Source organism: Haemorhous mexicanus, chromosome 18 (assembly GCF_027477595.1).
Source record: "Haemorhous mexicanus isolate bHaeMex1 chromosome 18, bHaeMex1.pri, whole genome shotgun sequence".
Taxonomy (NCBI): domain Eukaryota; kingdom Metazoa; phylum Chordata; class Aves; order Passeriformes; family Fringillidae; genus Haemorhous; species Haemorhous mexicanus.
This window is the reverse complement of record NC_082358.1, coordinates 7,603,733-7,624,107: the sequence shown is the minus strand read 5'-3', so window position 1 is coordinate 7,624,107 and position 20,375 is coordinate 7,603,733. Positions and strand designations below refer to the sequence as shown.

The window sequence follows — 20,375 nt, the reverse complement described above, 5'->3', positions numbered from 1 at the left end:
TATAGACATTTATTGTTGGATTCTATACTGGACAGTGATCTACTGGTCTTCAAGCAGTTACTGATACTTCGTCAGATTCATGACAAAGGGGAAAAACTTGAAGAGTTTTTTCCCCAAGACACTGAATGACAATGTTTTATGGTCTTACTCTAGAAATCAGGATTATCAGCCAATGACTCCGAAATCCCAGATCGAGCTACGCACTCTTAATGCATTTTCTTTCCCGTGTTTTTATCTATTAATTTATCATATTTAAAATATATGACACTTCCCCTTTTGTGTATCTGTTCAAAATGCTCCATCTTTTGTCCATCACTTAATGTTCCATCACTGTCAGTGACAATGCAGCCACTGTAGGGAAGGGTAAATACCAACCCCTCCTTCTGTCATACAGGCAGACATTTTCCTCACTGGTATTTGTTTAGTTTGGAGGCTCTGGTGTATATTATGTAGTATAGTCCCTTAAAACCCTGTGATGCCTGGTGTGTGTGCTTCCTGGGCATGATACACAGTGGGCAGAGTTCTTTGCAAAGACCTGTATAATGGGCTGCACTTTTAACATTATTGTCTTTTAATTTCCTTTTGACTGAATGTGCTTTCCATCTTTCCTTTGGTTTCTCTGTTTAGCCTTTTTTCCCCCCTTGTTTTCCCTTAATATCTCCAAAGAATTGAAAAGGACAAATACAAGCTAATTTGATCTCCGCCTTCTTTTCTGCTTTAACAAAGCTTTTAGCTTCCCCTCTCATACTCTTTTTTTTAAATTTGTTTTCTTGACCTTTCCTTTCCTCCCTCCAAGAAAAAAAAAAAAAGCCCTACTCCTATGTAAAAGAAAGGGTCAAGCTGCAGCAGGACATGCAATCATGGGGACTTAAGACAAAAATCTGTATTTTCCAGATGTACCTGTGTGTTATACCAGGTTTGTACCTCCTGCTGCAAAATAAGCATGAGGACAAGAGAATAAAGCAAAATATCTTTCAAGCTTCCCCTCTGATTCCTGGCAGATTTCTTTTGTCTTTTTAGCAGAGCAGCCGAGTGGCTGAATATACACGCTGTATGTGTCTGATGTGCTTTCTACGGTTTTGTTCCTGCTAATGACTGCAGGTTTATAAATTTTTCTTTTGCATTTTTGCTTCCTTGAATCAAGAGGAGAGGGGCCTTAGGCCTTTCCTAAGGCTGCTGTTGCCTCTCTCTCCACTGTGTGCTCATTCTGTGATAGGCCCAAGTGTGTCAGCTTGGCAGCGTTCCCAGGCACCATCAGCATTACAACATTCCCGGAGTCGGGTCTGGGTTAGCACAAAGCATTGACAAATTCTGTGTATTTAGTTTTGTTCTCATGCTGTTCTTCACAGGGATTAGGATTTATTTTTTTTTTTTAAAGAGAATAATATTAGAGCAGAGCAGTCACACAATGAACATAAATGTTAGTGGCTGACAATCCTCACATTTACTGCTTAGGGGAATCAAAATTTGGATGTTTGTGTGCTGGGGGTGATATCTCTGAGCAACATAGGCCTTTAGGTGTTCAATTAAAAAGAAATCTATCTTGAATGGTTTGCACTGTTGAAACTGATGCAAGTATTCACTGAATGTCATGAATTTCCAGTGTGTTCCTGCTGCTGCAGTGGGCTGTATGATTCCCTTTATAGCAGCACTCTCCCCAGTTTCTGCTTCATTCCTAAAACAGAACAAACGGTCAGTGTATCCACGAGCCTTCCTGCTCCCTGCCCTGAAAAACATTGCAAAATCTAAAAAGAGAAAATGCTTCCAGCTGGGACTCCAGAATTCCTTATGAGATGATAATTTATACTCTGGGCTGTTAATCTGCTCTTGCAGCCTGAAATGCAGAGGCAGTTCCCTGTGACAATGATATCTCAAGGAATAATCTGAATGCAGAATGGGACAATGCAGAGCAGGATGACTAATTTTACTGAGTGGCACAGTTATGAGTCACGTCGGCTCTCAGGCAGTGAGGTTTGTGTGCTAAAGTAGTTATATCGTGAGAGGTGCTGTATGGAGGTAAGGGAGGGCACTAGGTTTTGTTGTGGTGATTGTTTCTGGGATTATTAGCACTCGACTAAACGTGACATGCATATTCTGTTTGCAACTGTCGTAGATTTATGGAAGAGGGCTTTTTATAGTTGGTTTTGCACAATCTGAGATCCTGCATGTTGTACTGGAAGAATGTTTATTTTTCTTTGGTTATTCTATCTCATTATTTAATAATTATTGTTTCAATGTTAAGTGTCTACCTCTACACCTTCCCTTGTTTAGGTTTTTTTTTCTTTTGTTTAATAAATAATTATTTGATATTCAATATGCTTGAGAATCACCCTTTCATCTGCAATTTCTATTTCAATCTTCATGGCTACAGAATGATAATACAGAGCTAAATAACACAGATGCAAAATTTTCAACAATAATACAAAGGCATGTTGGAGGCTTTCTAAAAATTTAACCTTTAGATCTTCATCTGGAGTTAAGACTTCCTTCTTGGCATAACGATAAATCCTCCCACTTTCACCGCATTAGGAAAAAGAACGGAATCACATTTTTTAATCAAAAGCTTGGAAATTGGCCCAAGATCAAACCGGTTGCTTACACCCTCCTTTCTCATTTTGTTTCATTCGCAGCGTTTTCGCAGGAGATAAAAAAGGTAAAGCACAACCATCTGAAAAGCTGTGTGAATGCTTTCATGGGGGCACACCGATTGCCACGTAGAGAAATCAGTGTTTCCAGGGCCTGGGCTGCATCTCAAAAAGCACCAAGTGCTACAGGGTTAACGGACAGGAAGCTGCAGCTGCAGCCGCTCCTAAGGAAGTCAGTTTTGTGTAACAGCCCAGCCAGGCCGAAGGTGGGGGCCGGGGGGGACTGGAGATCTCAGGGTCTGGGGTGACATGGATATTTTTAGTTTTGCTCTGCAGCATTTTGAACGCAGGGAGGGCCTGCAGCAAGTGGTGGCAACGCTCTGTGAAAAAGCGATTTCAATTCTGGAATGCTTTTTTGGGGAAAGGAGACAGGAGTGTTTCTGTTTAAGGCTCTCTTTTCCTATTAAGACTCAGCATACGGTGATATCTAAAGAAATCACACTGTAGGTACATGGTTGCTCTGCTGCACGTTCATGTATTTAAATTCTGGAGCAGGAGAAGCCTTCTCTGAATCCCGAGTTATTAATTCCAGTCCCTCCTGTGCACATGCCCTTTCGGTAAGTTTTGCCCTGTGCCTGTGGCCTCGCCTTCCCGGCCAGCAGAGTACCAGCCAAGCGAATTTCGCTTTCCGTGCAAACAAAAGAACAGCTCCTGCGACCTGGGCAAACTGTGCCTCCTTCGCCTTTAGAACACCCAGCTGCCTTCAACACCCGGCAGGCTGGGGCCCATTTGCCGGGGCAGGCGGTGTGCGGGCGCTTGCCCGAGGCGGGCGGTGCGTGGCCGGGGCCGGGCCGGCGCGGGGCCGGCGGTGGCGAGCGCAGCCGGGCCTAGCGCGCCGGCCTGCTCCGAGCCCGGGATGGCTCCTGCTCCCGGAGCCGCACAAAGATAATCGCTCAGGAAGTGTCTCAGCCAATCCCCTGGCGCTTTACATGCGGATTTGCCGGGGCAGCCAATCCGGGGGCGGCTTTCATGGGGAAGACAGATCATCAAGCCCAAGTGCCAAGCCCTCCCTGCCCGAGTACTGAGAGCCTGTCCTCCATGTTTTATAAGTATTGACATAACACTGTGTTAACAATGCATCCACAGAGGTAAGCCTTGCTTTTTACATTGCTTTTTCTCTAAGACCTATGAGTTGTGGGTTGAGAGTGTGGTTCTCTGTGATTTCTCGTGCAAAACTCACACCACAGCACTTATATTAAGTTGAAACTGTTTAAATTTGCTTTCTTGGGTCACATGGTTAGTAGCCATTAGCCACAGCTTTATTTTACAGTCTGGCAAAGCCTTGGCATGCCTACTTCTTCCCAGGAGGATGGTGTTTGTAGAGTTTATCAAGATCCTGGTATTCCAAAGGAGGTTTCTGTCTCTGAGCAGTTTGCCAGCACTATTGTCTGTTGTGTCACATGCCTGCTGGAGAGAAAATGGAAGCTAGGGAGCAGATGCATTTAACTGCCCTACAGGGAGTCAAGCAGGGATAATGGCAGACAGAGGAACAGGCAAGTTTACCTTTCTAAACAGTGAATGGAACAGCTAAGATAAGTTATCTCTGAGAAAATATGGGATTTTTAAAAACCTAGGCATCAGCAAAAAGTGCTAATGGCAGATTGTAGATATTGGGCCTAGGTGGTGGTGTGCTGTTGCATCATGTTTTTTATGCAGCTTATCTTAACTTAAAATGATTATTGAACCTTTTTTCTTACAGGAGTAGTTAATACAACGCTTTTCTCTTTCTGAGGGACAATGTATGGTTAATATTTTGTTCCTTTAAAAGGGAGTTTTTATGCTGCAGATTTTGGAAATGGAGTGCTGCTCAGTAAAACGCAGCAGTGCATCTGTTTACAAATCTGATGCTTTATGGAAAATGTTTTTGAACTGTTAGCTTTCTTGTTTTGCATAGTTCAAATAAACTAATGCAACTTTTATCTGTGCCTTTTTGTTTTACGTTGTATCAGCCACAGTTCTGTGTTGTGGAGTCCAGAAGATATAAAATCATGTGTGGTTCATGACAGTAGTACATGTTGTTCGTTCTTGGGTTTTTTTTTCCTTTTTATTTTTTTTAACTTTTGGTTAAATGCTACGTAATTATTTCAAGAAATTCCTTTTTGATCAATTCCCAAATCTGCCAGCCTGTTGTATCTCCTTAACTGGAAAAATGAGATGGGTGCTTGAACAGTTGGTAAGTAAGCAGCATGCTACTCTCTGAGCATTTTTAATACTTTTCCAAACATTTTGTTTTTACTGGGTCAGTCAGTGCAGTAGATGAAGTGATGTTAGTGGTTAGTCATATAAAAGATCAGATTTGCTTAGCGTCCATTTTAAAGGACTTGTACATGTAAACTGCTCTATTTGATTGCACTGTTTTTCTGATAATTTGTCTCTAAATGTTGAAGCTTTTACTTGCTGTTTACCTTAGGCCAGTGAAAAATATTCTACTTGCTGTTTGTTCCTAGCTCATGAATTACCATGTTTGCAGGGTAAAGCGCGTTTTCACCGTTCCTGGGGCTTTTCGGGTGTGATGAAAGTGCTAGTGCTCAGCAGTGAAGTGACCTTATGAAGTAAAGTAAATAACACTTAATGAGCATATGTTTCTGATACTATACAAAGTATAACCTCAGACAAGCTTGCTTGGTTTATAACTAATTTAGAAACATTTTGTGCTCTTTATAAAGATTTTAATTGTAGCTCCTGCATACTTGTTTGAACAAGCTGTTTTTCACTGATCACCAGGGCTGTTTCAAAAGCAGAGGAAGGATGCTCTTTTGTGCTTTTAGTGTAATTTTTGCACTTGTTTTAACAGTCCATACACATTCATTATTTTAGGAAAGAGCTGAAAGCTAGGCTGGCTTTGCAAATAAATGACTGTGCTGAGGCACAGTGCATGCAAACTTTTATAGACCCTTGCCATGTATTTGGTAATGTTCTTTTAACATAGCAATTTACCTCTAGTTACTTGTTTACCAGTATGAGTGTCTTACTTTGAATATCTCGCTGGTTAAAAGCTTTCCTTCCCCCCTTCAATGTCCCCCCCCCCCCCCCCCCCCCCCAATCCCCTAGGATTAGATTATAAGAATGTCTAGTTCAATTTGAAACCTGAAATACTGCTGGGGTACCACTGAATTTCATGTGATAGTATTTCTGTATGCCATTTTAATGCACTTTTCAGCATACATGAAAGTGCTGACATAGCTAAGAAGTTATTCTGGTTTTTGTTCTTCAGTTGCTAAAAAACAGAAATTACATTTGGACACAATTTTCCTAGTAGTAGTTTATACATGTGAGCAGTTTACTTTCAGCCTTTAAGAGTGAAGAGTGAACAACATAATATTTGTTTAATGTGAGGAAGCAGGGGTAAGTGATCTGCAATCAGAAAGCTTGTATTAAAATGGCTCCCACAGGTTTTGTTAAACCAGGATCTGTTTCAAATCTGCACCTCCAGACACGCTGCTGACAGTGAAGCGCATTTGTGTGAGCTGCCCTCGTGCATGTAATGAAACGGAGCATCGTGAGTCTGTTAAAAGTTCACTATTTTCAATCACTGGAGTGTAATTCTTTTATAGTTCACAAAAAACAAATGTCTGCATTGCAGCAAGATGTCTGAGGCAAGGTAGAGACAGCAGCGTTGTGCCTCGGCTCAGCCCAATGGCGCTGCTCCGCCAGCGCCGGAGCCAATTGCCGCAGCAGGCAGGTTAAAGATTGACAATTGCAGTGGCTAGGCTCAGAAAGGCCTTCTGGAAATTTCTGCCATCTTTGTTCCATCTAAGCAAAGCAAATTCAGCCAAGCTGAAGGATTTCAGATGTATATACTTTTTGGTGCTTTGTCAAGGTACAGTGTTATCACTCGCTTCCCTGCGTTGCGTAATAAGCTGTTTTTTCTGCTCAGGACAGATGGAATGTGGGTTTTTGTTTTAAGTGACAGATGCAGGGAAAAAGCACGTATGCTTTCTCCCCAAGATTTTACTGGCCTGGATCTTGTTACAATCACAATTAGACAGGACACGTACGAAGCAATGCAGCTGAGGTTTATTCAGCTTGGAGCAAATGGCCATTATTCTGATTATAACTAGCAGTTAATCGTATAATTACACTGTAAGTTTTCTGGCTACTAGAGAGTAATTTGAATTGCCCAGGATGAATATGATTAGGCATTATTATTTAGTGCCAACATCCAGTTACTTTTGTAATTAACTGGACAAAGAATGGAGTGGGGGGAAAACAAAGGAGTGATCTGGATTATAAATCATGGTGAAAACAGAAGCTTTTTAAAAGCTACATGCCTTTTTCATTCTTTGCAGGCAAACTGTTTTACTTGGAAGCTCAACAGTGCTAGGGAAAAGCTGAGTAATTTCTTTAAACAAATGACACTACTTAACATATTGGAAATGAAAAAAATGCAGAGTATAAACCACTCCAAATGTAGCAGTCACCCCCCCTCGCAGTAGGTAGGAGTATGAAATGTAGCAGAAAACCTACGTTGCTACTAAGGGAGCATGTAATGAAAGGAACTTCATGCTCAAAAAGCAGAAATAGATAGATTACATTACAAATTTAGCCTTTCATATCATGTCCACAAACTTCAACTGGCTCGTCTTCCTGAGCTGTCTTCCATTTTGTGATATCACTTTTGCTTGAGGTTTTTGTTGTTGTTTTGTTTTGTTTCTGGTTTTGTTGCTTTGTTTCTCCTGTTCTGCCTTGCTTTCTAGTGTATTGTGTTGTGTCACTTCCCAGCTACTGTGCATCCAGTAGCTGAAAAGTGATAGCTGGTGGTCAGTTTTCCATAGTGGTGGTACTACTCCAGCATAATTGGTAAAAGGGAGATAAATCTCAGTAGAAGCTCTCCTCTGTCTGAAATTCAGGTATTAATTTGAAATGTCTAAGTATCTTCAAAGTTGAACAGAGCCTTTGCCCATATGAAATGGAGCAGACAGCAGTTTTCAAATTTTGTTATTTGTGGATCCCCAGTATTTGTCCCATGGGCACATGAATCCCATTAGAGTGACTTTAAGCCTGTTAGACTAGGTTTGATTTACTTGGTTATTGTCTGCAAACCCCTTTGTGGTGGTGCACTGGCTTTGAGGGGTCTGCAGGCTGGAAAGCAGCACAGTAGGCCATCCAGCTTGGCCCCTTAAATTGTATTCAGAAAGTAATTTAAATACATTTGTTAATAAAAATGTCTTGTGTTCATGGGTTAAAGACTAAATTAGCCATAGCTACATAGGAAGTGAGTTTCATGTATTTGGTAGTTGTCTGTCATTCTCATGTTAACCCTTTATTGCCTGTTGTCAGAGCATCTGTGTTTCACACTGTGAGGTTAAAACCATGCTGTAACAGGATGTTACCATTCTTAATTCAGCTGATATAAATCTTTACTTTCAAGCATGATTGTTCTCAAATTATATTTGTAGCATCTAAAATCTGTAGTTATTTGGTTGCCTTGCTTGGGCCTCAGCTGTATAGTTTATAGATTTAAAGATGACTGTGTGACACTGAGGATCCCCCTCCCTCCCCTGATTTTTCTCTTTTATGCAGCTATTTTGAATGGACACCAAATAAGAGTAAGGTTTTAAAAAGAACTGAAATGTTCTTTAAATGAAAAATAGTTACTTTGCTTGTTATCACAGGTAACCAGCTTAAGCATTGCTGTACATAGATATCTGAATGAGCCTTTTGTGTATATTAATTACTTGATACAGAGTCTTATTTACTTAATACACACGGAGCACTTTGCAGGGAATTCTGCAAAGGGAAATGCAAAATATGAGGTGCTCACACTGGAGGGTGAAGCTAAAATTGAGTGATTTCCTTAGTAACCTGTGACTTCACAAATCTCCCTGTCTTGTGCCTTTTTAGTTAAACGTTCGGATGTCAGGTGTCCTTTGGTCCTTCTTTACCATTTCTGATATTTAGATGCTGGCTTTGAATCTTGCCCTGCTGTGTAAACAGGAGCTGCTGGTATTGAACAAAGTGCTACCATTTTAGCTCCAGAGCAGGAGTGAGGCAGTGCAGTGCTGGCAGACGCCATTTTAAGAGCCCTGCATAAATAGCATAGCTACCGATGAGTAAGAGACTGTTATAGGTGAGTGCTCATACAAAGCTGCTATTTATTCAGCAATGGCATGCAAATAGTGGTTTTTGGTTTTAAATCTTTTATTGAATGCAGTTTTTTTGGAATCTTTATTTAGAATTGCTGCTCACAAATGTGATGCATGAGAGGCAGGAATTATCTTAAAGATGAAATTCAGTTTTAGTGCTTATAGTCTTTAATCAGTTTTGTTTTGTTTTGTTTTCTGTTAATTAAAAGGAAAAATGAATTCCAGAAATATGTAGTTCTTGATCTGAAATTCATGTGTTATTCCCTGATGTAGATCTAGATTGTGTATGTGGGCATTAGCTGTTTCGAGTGGTTTTCCATATCTGTCAGTTTTTCTTGGTTAAATGTCAAGGTGCAGTAGTTCATCTGCAACTTTTAATTGCTCTTTGTAGTTACTATGGATTAGAGCAGCTTATATATTCTTGTATATGTACATTTTCTCAGGTAAGTACTACTATTAGTAAAGGAATGATTTTCCTAAACAGAAAAGTCAGTATATAATTCAGGGATGTGAAATTTGAAAGCCTGAATTTTATATTAGAAAACCCACCCTCTCCTCAGTTTGGTAGAGAACATATTTAAAAATTAGGCAGCTGAGTTATTTTTCCATTTTTACCTAAGTAACAATAAATCTTGTATGTTTGCAATCTTTTTTTTTCTTTCTGTGCCCAACTCTCTCCAAAGGAATAACCTCCACCCCTCCTTCCCTTATTCAGACATGCTAAGCTAGTTTGTATGAAACCAATTAGCTCAACATTTTAGAAAACAAACTTTTGTTTTTGTTGTTGCAAGTTTTGTCAATATGAGTAGGGAAGCTTTAAATGATTAATTGGTGTTCTGGTCATTTGACAGGGAAACTGGCAAAGCTTAAGTTTCAGTTGTGTTCTTAAAACGTGTTTCTCTGTGTTCATTCATCTTAATGAGGAAATAAGAGTAGCTTTCAGAATTACATAAGTTATTTGTTGTATTCATTTAGGTACTTAATTGAGTATATTCCAGTATCATTTCTGATCTGCAGCCTCAGAGCATCCCATTCATACATGCATGACGGTAACACATGCTGGCTGAAATAGCTGCTCTGAGCCCTGCAAAAATGAATTCTCAAAATAAAACTCTCTAGAATAGTCTACTTGACCACACAGTTATTGTTTCCATGGAATGAGATGCTTGTTTTTAATTATTTTGCTGCTGGTCTTAATTTTTCTTTTATTTTATTGTGGGTAGTAGTAAGGTAACTGATTAAGAACCTGTTTTTCTAGAATTATTTAATTGGAAATCTTTTACTAATATCTGCATTTGGAAGTTTGTGCTTTATAAAGCATTTTCAGAATTTTCCTTGTATTGGTGGAGGATGCAAAGGTGAAAAGATAACAGCTTTAGAAAAGTTACTGTAAACTTGTTATGAATTGCTGGTATGTATTTATAAACTTGAATCTCAAAGATGACCACTGCAGTCATCACTGCCAACATTCCAACAATGTCATGCTGTGGAAGTCATTATACATTACAGCAATTAAAGCAATGGGAGATGCTTTTGAGGAGCTGTAAATGTTCAGTGTCTTTTATAGCTATGTCTAACAACTTTTATTTAACCGTTCCTCTCCAACATTGGGATTTATTTTTTTTTTCAGGACAGTCTCTGTGGTTTTATGGCAAACATACTGAAATGTTTGTGCCCTTAAAAGATTAATTAATTGCAGAGAATATGAAGATGCCTCTTCCTCTGAGGCTCAGGTTTCATAGTGTAGTAGGTAATTGCTGGATTTTGTGTGAGTATAGGGAAATGTGCTCCTCCATTGGTGAGGAAAGTGGAGAACCTCGCTATCAAGTGGAGAATGCAGTTTTGACTGCTCATTTATACTTAAAATCTTTGGGAAGGCTGTTTTCAGGCATCCTTTATGTGATGTGTCCATCCCTGCCCATGGCAGGGGTTTGGAACTAAATCATCTTTAAGGTCCTGTCCAAGGCAAACCATTGTATCATTCCATGATTCTTTGTATCAAGATTTTGCAAGATACTTTGTTCACTTTACAAGTGTTTCTGAAGAATCTTTTTCTGGTTTATAGCACTATTGCAAGGGCACTTTAAAGGGCGATGGAGGAAACTGACTCAGTTTCCTAAATTAAGCTCCTTACATGAGCGGAACACATTCTGAGCTGAAAAACCCCCGCTGTGCTGTCGCTGATGGGTAGGAGTCCTGCCCTGTAAGCCCCTGCAGTGCTGGGTTTGGGCCCAGGGGCCCAGAACATCCTCAGTCAGTCTGAAACATCTCCTGGTGCTTTGGTCAGGGAGGTAAGAGCAGTTCCTTCTATGGTGTTGCCATATGGATCCATCACTCCCATTTCTCAGCCAGGATTCATGCACAACTCTCTGGATGGTAATAATGATTTGTGCCAGCTACTGTATCCTTCATGTTGTACCACGTTCCCCTGAGGTTGTTTTAAACAAAATGACCTGATAGATTTGGATGAGTCTGGAATATTATGATTGCTTTAATGTCACTTAAATGTGAGCTGCTAAAAGGGTGGCACCCTTTTCTCCCTGTGTGGTTCTCTCCCATTTTCTGCATGTCCAACTGCACAGTGAGTTACATTCCAGAACTGATTTGGATAATATGGTCATCATTTCTGGAACAAGAAGTTAAGGAATGGGGAAATAATTCCTTTTAGTAGCAGCTTATGTAAAATGAGCATAAGTGTTTAACCTGAGTCTTGTAAAGCCTTGTATGTCCTAGTCTGTGTCTGGAACTGGATCTGTTTTAGAAGCAGTTAATGTGCACTGCCAGATTACTCCAGTCTTACAGAATTACTGGGCATGAATACATGTTCACCTGTATGCATTATTAATTATATATTCATGATGTTTTTAAAATATGGGGTTTGTTACAGTTTGGCAATACTGAAATAGGATTTTATAAAGAGGAAGGGGAAGGAAAAACCTCCGATGCAGCATTGGAAGAGAACAATGAACCCATCCCATGAGCCCATCCCTTCTCTTTGCTTAGCAGAGGAACAGGCAAAGGCAAGTGGTGCATGAAATGTTTTGGTGTCTGCAGGCCACTGCCAGCTCCTCTTTGCTGAGGCCCCTGGGAAAGGGTGTAACAAATGTGCAGAATAATTGATCTGCCCATGCATAGTAAATGTGTGAGCATTGTAGTATGGTTGGCTGTGTTGTGCATTTAATCTGCCCGTGCAAAATAAATCTGAGAAGCATTGTGTTACAGTCAACTGTGCTGCACATTTACCATAATTCTGGTCACATGGGTGCCTTGACTTGCTGCTGAAATGATCAGAGTAGTCCATGAGCTGGGAGGTAGATGCTGGTAGAATAGAACTTCAGTGTTTTGTGACTTTAAAGAGCTTCTTTTGTAAATTATTTCTATATCCAAATGACAAAGAATAATGATTTCTGACATTTGGGTTACTTCTCAGTTTTGGATTTTCCATGCATTGAGCTTGGTTAATTTGTATATAAAATTTCTGCTGACATAACTGTACTGTTTAGAACTGTGAAGGGAATTGCAACCCAACTCCCCAGTAGCTCAGAGCTGATTACAAGTAGTTTTGTCAAATAGCAAACTGAAAAATCCTTCTGCTGTTAAGTTTTACTTTGTTAAGGAATCTCTTTTAACTTATACCCGTAACAAAAGTTCTGCTAATATAAACTGTTTGTCAGGCTGAAGAGTTCTCTGGTGTAAATGTAACCAAGTCTTCACTGTTGTTTCCGAGCTCTGATGAGATGTCTCAGGCAGATTTATACACAGTGGCTGAGGCAAAGGTCTCCAGCTGCCCTCTTGGCCCTGTCCCTGGAGCTGGGGTGGCTGAACCTCAGCCCACTCCGTAGCAGCAGAAATTCATAATCTGCCATATCAGTGCAAACTGCTATCAGCAACAACTTCCACTAACAGACTGAAGAGTAAATTGTCCCTGTACAGGAGAGGATCTACATCCCTCATGGCTGCTCTGGTGGACATTGCAATACCTGCCTGAAGCTCCAGAACCCCATTTTTCCATCATTTTGAATTTGGATTTGCTTCAACATTGTGTGTTTTCTTTTACCTTTCACCTAGGGTAGTCACATCTTCAAAACTGCTCTGTAACTCTACGTTTATTATGTTCATTTTTCCTCTCCCTTCTGTCTTCCTTCCCCAAAGTGACTTAACAAGCCAAATTGATTGAGTTGTTTTCTTGAATGGCATCACTTTAGAATATCAGAAAATCAAATGTACTTTGTAATAGTTTAATCCTGCCTGGAGCAAATGAAAAGTGACTGTGTAAGATTGAATGGTAACAACTACACTGTTTACTCTTTACAGTTAATAATTGGTGGAATTGTATTGCCAATTATAAATATTCAGTTTCCTGTTATACAGTCTAGTTCCAAAACACTTAAAATTATTTATTTAATTGTTTTAAAAATTACATGTTACCTTCTAATTTTGCAAGTTGTTCTGTGTTGCTAAGTCTGTTACTTCAGCTAATCTGTTCACAAATGCTGATGAGCATTTAAATGTTGGCAGGCATCTGTCCACATGGTTTATGTGAGATTAGAAGCTGCAAGGAACAGAATTCCTGTTTGTCTGTCACAAGCACACAGTTCATACATACATTGCCATAATCTTCAGTACATGTTAAAAGACTGTCTTTGGAACAAATATGTAATTTTTGTGCTTGGTAACTTGCAGCATATGTGTGTACCTGGATTTTTGTTTCTCGCTGTGGTTTGATCAATGTGTCAAATGTAGCTCTGGCAAACAGCAAACCTTTCATTCCATCAGAAATTTTAATGTAGTTGTGTTTGACAGTGTTGGGTTGAACTTAATGGATAGAATTTAGTCATGGGATTAATACAGTCCATAAAGTATTCTAATTCACCTTTTTGAATCCTGCAGCTTGGCTGAAGAGGAAATAAAGGCAGAGCAGGAGGTGGTGGAGGGGATGGACATCTCCACTCGATCCAAAGGTGAGTAAGAGGAATATTTCAATTAGGTTCTACAACACAATTATTTGTAAAAGGATAGTGAAGCTGTATCATCTACCATGAAGCTACTCTTGAGTGGAGACTCAAGATTCACTGTTTTTTACAATGACTTGTGTATGTTAGGAAGTGTTTTAATTTTTCCTTGGTTTTCTTTATGTATCGACACTACACACAAATACTTCAGTGTTATTTCAGGTTTATGAATGACTAAGGTTAAATTACCAAAAACCAGCAACATCTTGTATCACTTATCATGTCTTCCTTTAAAGTAGTACTTCTAGATTGGCAAGACAGGAGAAAGTAGTACTAGCAGCAAAACTATTAAGGTAGTATTTTCTATTGTAATGAATTCTTTTTTTTCCCTAAGAATAAAGAATCACAGTCACATTTCTGTTTCCACAGAAATTAGTCCCCTGAGCAGTATGTATTTCATAGACATTCATTCCTGTCCATCTCCTTTTGTACTTGCAGCTGAGTTTACCTGAAAGCCATTTTTCTAAAACAGCAGGAATAGTTACTACCATTCTTTTAAAGTTCTGGCACATACCCAGTTACCCTTCACATTCCTACAGCAGGGCTCACAAGCCTGTTTAACTCTGAATGTGCAGGTGGGATTGTCTTGAAAGCATGGCACAGATCATGGATAACATGGTTATAAAATTGGATTCAGGTCTTATTTGTACTAACAGTAAATTTCTTGTTTCAGGTCTCATGGTGTGGTTAGGTGAGGTGGCACATGTAATCTGATACCTCAGAAAAGATACACTAGCTCCTTTTGTCCCTTCTTTCTTTTTCTTGTTCTCTCCTTCTGATCTTGTAGGTCAGTCTCCACCACTGGACTGCTTTCAATATTTACTTCTCTTTGTATTTCAGTTTTCTAAGCCAGCAGAAAGTAAATGTTTTTGTTACTTTAATGATTGCTACTGACTGGGGTGAGCTCCCAGCTCTGCACTCCACCACTTACTTCCTTTGTGATGCTTGTCACATCCCAGCCACTTGAACTTTCTAACCAACTTAAAAGCTGAAACATTTTTCTGCTGTTGTAGTGACCAGTTTGTTTGTGAAAGAGTTTGATAGCATAAGAACTTGGTATAACAGACAATGGGGGTTATTAGATACATTTAGCTGCCCATGAAATCTCATCTTTATTTCTCCTTGGAAACACTGGCCCAGTTTCTAATACTAATAAAGGATTCTGCATGCCTTGACTGAGATAAGCCAGTACTTATGACACTCTGACATAATTAATGTCTAAAAGACACTTAAATCTGATATCTACTTTTGTAGATGTTTACATTTTGGTTCTGGTGCTTTAATCAGCCGCAAGCAGGTGTATGGGCCATACAAAAAGTTTCTTTTTCCTTGTGGTAGTTCTAGTGCTGCCCTGACCTCAGGATATGTTGTTTCAGTGAATTAAGCTCACAGAAGACTTCTTGCTTTTTGTTTGGTAGGGTTAAGATGAAGCTTTTTAGGACAGTGAGCTGATTTAATATCATGGTTATTGAAGAATTCAGTCTGTCATGTCCCAGTCATCTCACATACATGATCTTGCAGCTTCCCTTGCACTGTGGGCTCTTAACAATTAGAAGTGGTCAGTTCAGAGGGATTTAACCTGGCAGAAAGTGACTCCGTTTTTCATACTGTTTACTGTTGTTGCAACTCCCTGAACCAGCTGATGCCAAAGCCAGTCTCACCATGGTGCTGGTCTAGGTTGACCCAAGCTGTCCTTGTGTGGAAGCCACTGGTCCATGCATAGATGTTCTCCTAGTGCTGTAAATACCAGTGGGAGTGATGTAAATGGCATTTCTGAATCACCATAGTAGAGGTAAAACTTAGCAAATGTTGAATCACTTTAGTAATAAGGGAATTGGTATTTGTTTAACTAGATACTGACTTGCTTTAGCTGGTTTGTTAAATTTAACATATATGTTGATAAAACCCCTGCCGGCACCACTCCAAGGACAAGAATAACAACCACCCACCCCAAGCCCTTACAGGCTTGTTTTTTTCCAGTGAAGAATGTGGGATATAAAGAACTCTTTAGACTTAACTGTAAACCATTTCTCTTTGTTGTATACCCAACCTAATCTGTAAATTAGTGATAGAACTTTATAATAGTTGAAAATATTTGAAATAGTTTAAAATAGTTTCTCACAGAAAATAAAAGAATCATAAATGTCATCTCCAAGAGCTGGCCACATTGCAGGCCTGGTGTAATGAATCTTTTTGGACACTTGTTATTGGGACTGAAACAAGTTTCTCTGATAGTTCAGTGCAGTATTTCTACAGCAGAGAAGTCTCAAACCAGAATTTCAAAACTGTTATTCTGCTCTGTGCAAGGCAGAAGAAATGCAGCAAAATTCTCAACTGGTGGGATGGTGGCAGCAATGTCTCCACTTGAAGCAATTAGCTTGTGCAGAGTTTTGCTTTGTGTCTTTTGGAAAGGATATGGATGAGGAAGTTGACCCTATCTAGGCAAATCTGGTGGGGAGCACACAGCTCTTTGTGCTTTGTTTGGGTTTTTTGATGTGTGAGAAGCCTGTGCAGGAGATCAGTCCATGGCACTGTAGAACTTCAGCCTTGACCTTGAGCAGCAGATGTGCTGCAAGTCTGTAACCTGCCTGCCCAGCTGTGGTTTGTACAGCTCATCTGAGGCTGTGTCTAAAGAAAGTTGTAGGGAAATAAATTTAATTGCAGTAATACCAATTAGCCTGATGCAGACCTCCTCATGAACATTCTTGTTTTGGTATAAGCAGTTTAATTGCTGTAATTCAGTTGCAGTTCAGTTTAAGCTAAACTAAACCATGCATTGTTTAATCTGTAACATGGCTCTGAACACAGCCTTTGAATTGGTCTGGGTAACATGGTGGTTTCAAAGCAGCCTGAGCTGGTCAAACTGCTCAGTGCAGCAGTTTTATCCACTTCCTTCCATACCTAAGCTGGCAGGAAACTAACTGAACCATAAAACATGAACAGTTTTCTACTAGCTCAGTGTGCTGAAACAGCTTGGTGGATTGGCAGAAGTGGGGTAAGAGAAGGAATACACCAGTTGGGTGCAGGAAGTGTGGAGCTTTGTTAGCAAGCATTTAGACAGGGCTAGGCTGGAATGAAAGCAGAGCTGAAAGCCATCACTGACACTTCTTTATATTGTGATAGCTAAAGTGAGTCTGTAGCTGGTCTGGGCTGTGGAGTCCTATGTGTTCAGCTGCATTTCTCTACCTTCTCCTTTGCTGGCTGTAATGCTGCTGCTGTTGCACAGTCAGCTGTGTCAAGCAGCTGATCGAGCAGAAAATTGACCATTTTTTGTAGTACCAGATTTTGACTGAATCATGAACTGATTAACCCTCCTGTTACACACAAGTGCCTGTCTCCGAAAAGTTGTGGGGACAGATACCTAGTAAGGTGGGAAAGAGGAGTAGAGTTGCTCTAGCAGTTATAATTTAGATCTGCTTATAAGCTGTGCATGTGCAGCCTTGTTAAAGACAAGGTTTTTTTCACCTCAGAGACACCTTTGGCTGGCTGGCAGTTAGGCACTCGGAATGAGTCTAGGCAAGGTAGAAACTCAGTTTACCTCTAGTGGAAAAAGTTCAGGCGATGGTGAAGAGAAAGAGAGCGGATTCTGCTGGAGGGTTAAATCCAGAGTTTATTCCAGGGTGACAGAGCTCTGAATCTCGGTAACAACTCCAACAGAATCATGGTTTCAGTGTCTTTTAAGCCCACAGGGAGGGGGGAGGGAGAGGATAGGTGAGCCACCATCCAGGTGGGAGGGGGAGGGTCTCAGGGGACAATGACACCTGGACAGGCCAATGACCCCAGGTCTGAGAAGCATCTTTTGAACCTCTGCCAATCACATGACGCCCTTACTGGAATGTGGAACTTGACAGACACAGTTAGGAAGAAGGCGAGGGGGCAGGGAGAGGGGAAGGAAGAATTTGGCACACCTGAGGATATAGCTTCACACCCCAACAAAAGACAAGGTTTTAAAACACACTGCTCTCTTGATGGGAACAAGAAAGCATAAGGCATCTGAGAACTAGAAGTGGGAAATAACAAAGAGAATCCAAAACCAGGAGTCCAAAATCCAAGGAGTCCAAAACCAGAAAATGGAGCGAACAGAGGATTGCTCTTTAGTGAAGGAGAGAGGCTGTGGATTACATGTTTACATTTTGTCCTTTGTATGTCATATATTAACATGTCCAGCAGAAACATCTTATTATATTTCTGCTCCAGCCTTATGGACTACTTTTTAACCATGTTTATTAAATATTTCAAGATGGGGCTTGCAAGGTCTCTGGATAAATGTATAAGCATTTCCAGGCTGTGGTTTTAGTGCACATTCTGTCTTTGCTTGTACTTGTTCTCTTTGGACAGAATGAGCTCTCCACTGGGTGTTTTTTTCCTATTAACCTGGAAGAATTTTGTTATTTGAATCCTCTCTGCTAGTTTAACTTAGCTGCTAACAGTAGCAAGCTGTGGTGGCAGATGGACTTCCACGTAGGTTTTCCAGTATTTCAGCTGATACTGGAACCATTGCCTGTTTAGTGCCCAGTCAAAAGGAGCTCTTTAACTCTCTTCTTGCCATCATCAGTCATAAATCTCTTTCATTGCCTTTGCATCTCTGCTGGCTCTTAGGACTTGGGTGGAGAGGTTGTTTTCTACCTGCCTTTCTCTCTGAACCAGATTACTGGGGAGTTGAGCAGATGTTGGACATTGCTGGGAGCAGCCTTGCCCCAGCAGGGACAGCTGGTCATTAAATGGTCTTAGTTTGGCATAAAATCATATTTTGAGGCCTTACTGCTTAATAGGGAGAATTTTGACATTTGCAGGTTTGGGTTTTTTTTCAGGTTTGTGTTAAAGTCTTTTGTCTTAGGAGCTCCTCTCAGTGGTAAAATATTCAGATACAGTGAATATAAATACAGAAATGACTAATTAAATGGAATTCTGAGAATGCATGATACATTTTGTAACAGTTTCATAATAGTACATCTCTATCAGCTTTCTTTGTAGTGATACCAAGTGTTTAATCACACAGAGATGAGGTTCTTACTCCAGTGTGAAGCTGAGACTCCTGCAGGGAACAGAAATGCAGCCCTGGGCTTTTGTCTCTAGTGCAGAGCCCTTGCTATCAGCAGTCCCACCTTAGCAGGGCCTTGGGACAGCAAGTCCCCCACAGCCAGGCTCCAGCTTATCCTTGCCTTTCAGCTCTTACCTTGCAAGTTGTTGGGAAGTGTTTTTCTTTATCTCCCAAAGTCCTACAGTGAAGAAACAACTAACAGTGTCTTTTTGTACTTGTGTAAAACTGTAACGTGGCAGGAGTTCATCAGAATTTACACAACCACGGCTGACCTCTGGTATTTATTGCATTAAGGAACTGGATTGGGTTAATTACATCAGTTGAAGCTTCTGGAATGTAAACAGGGCTTTAGTGGTTGGTTGCAACTGCATCATGTTTCAAAACTCTGGCAGAAAATTAAAATTCCTCAAAGCTGAGTGTAAGTTCTAACAGATTTATCCATGGTTTTATTAAGATATTTACCCTTGCTAAATTATTACAGGTAATGGATTTGAAAAATCAAAAGTCTTTTAACAACAATTCAGAATAATAAATTTAACTGGAAGGCTTCACAGTTCTGGAATCCATCTAAATTATTAATTAAAACCTCTTCTATCAAATGGCACAAGTTAGTATTGCTACATTTTCTGTCAGATTTCTTCATTGATTACACTCCATGCCATTTAAAGTACAGGCATTCAGAGATTTTGAGAAGGAGTAGAGAGATGTGACAGTTTAGGTGATTTTTTTTTCTTGTTCCTTCTAAAGGTAGACATACACATTTCTGCAGGGTAATAACAGCTGAAGCAATCTTCAGTCACCTTTCTTTTCTTGTACCTTCACTGACTGCCTTCTTATAGCTGTTTCTTAAATCCATTAAATTAATTCTTTCTGCAACCGTTTTAAATAAATTTTGGGGTTTTTACATTTCATTGAATTTAATTCTTTGATTTGGTTCACCAAATGTTGGCAGAACTGTTTGTGCATAATAAAAGGCATAGCATGGCATTGGGAGTTAAACTTTGACACTTTGCTGAGTGTCTTACACGGAACAGTTGGTTGTGTTTCTAGTTGGAAATGTTATTCAGAATTTTGCATATTTGACCCACTTGCATTGAGATATCAAAAACCTGCTTAGGTCACAGGTGTAACTAAGTCTCAGTTTACTGATGTCTCCTGTGAGGGTAAAATGCTTTCACTGAAAAGACACATTGCTGTTTCTGGCTCCTGGAGAACCAAAATGACATGATTTCACCATTGTTTTAGTCTGGAATTGCCTTGATTGCATTTAATTTAAGTTTTTAAATTGAAGAAATAACAAAAAAAGAGTATGGAAAGAAGGGAATAACTGGGTGTCACTGTCAGCCTGTGGTACTGAGCAGTTTATGCTGTGCTCTTACAGTAAGGCATCTTGATGGTGCTTGTTTTCAAGAGGAGTTACATTTAAATATCACAGGAAAAGCAAAGAAAACAACATCCTACTGTTACAGGTTTTCTGAGTTGGCACCTGCTTCTATTGAGAAAAGTGAGACTTCTCAGTTGTCAGGGATCCCTGCTATGGAGTGTTTACAGTGCAGCACTTTGCAATACACAGAGTATAAAAATACTTGGT

General features: G+C 40.0%; 1 protein-coding gene across 7 annotated transcripts in view; it reads left to right on the top strand.

Annotated features, from left to right (window-relative positions):
- The first annotated feature begins 3,574 nt into the window (after positions 1-3,574).
- ZMYND8 (zinc finger MYND-type containing 8) overlaps positions 3,575-20,375 on the top strand; it is a 49,274-nt gene continuing 32,473 nt past the window's right edge. For 5 of the 7 annotated variants that reach the window (XR_009488762.1, XR_009488761.1, XM_059862827.1 and 2 more), the window contains exons 1-2: positions 3,575-3,733; positions 13,622-13,692. Coding sequence is in view for 5 of the 7 variants with exons in the window: in XM_059862827.1 (XP_059718810.1) it covers positions 3,720-3,733; positions 13,622-13,692 (85 nt within the window). In the remaining 2 variants the exon portion in view is untranslated. Of the gene's footprint in view, positions 3,734-3,993; positions 4,139-4,664; positions 4,819-13,621; positions 13,693-20,375 lie in introns of those variants that run through there. The other 2 variants (XM_059862826.1, XM_059862825.1) reach the window with 2 other exon arrangements.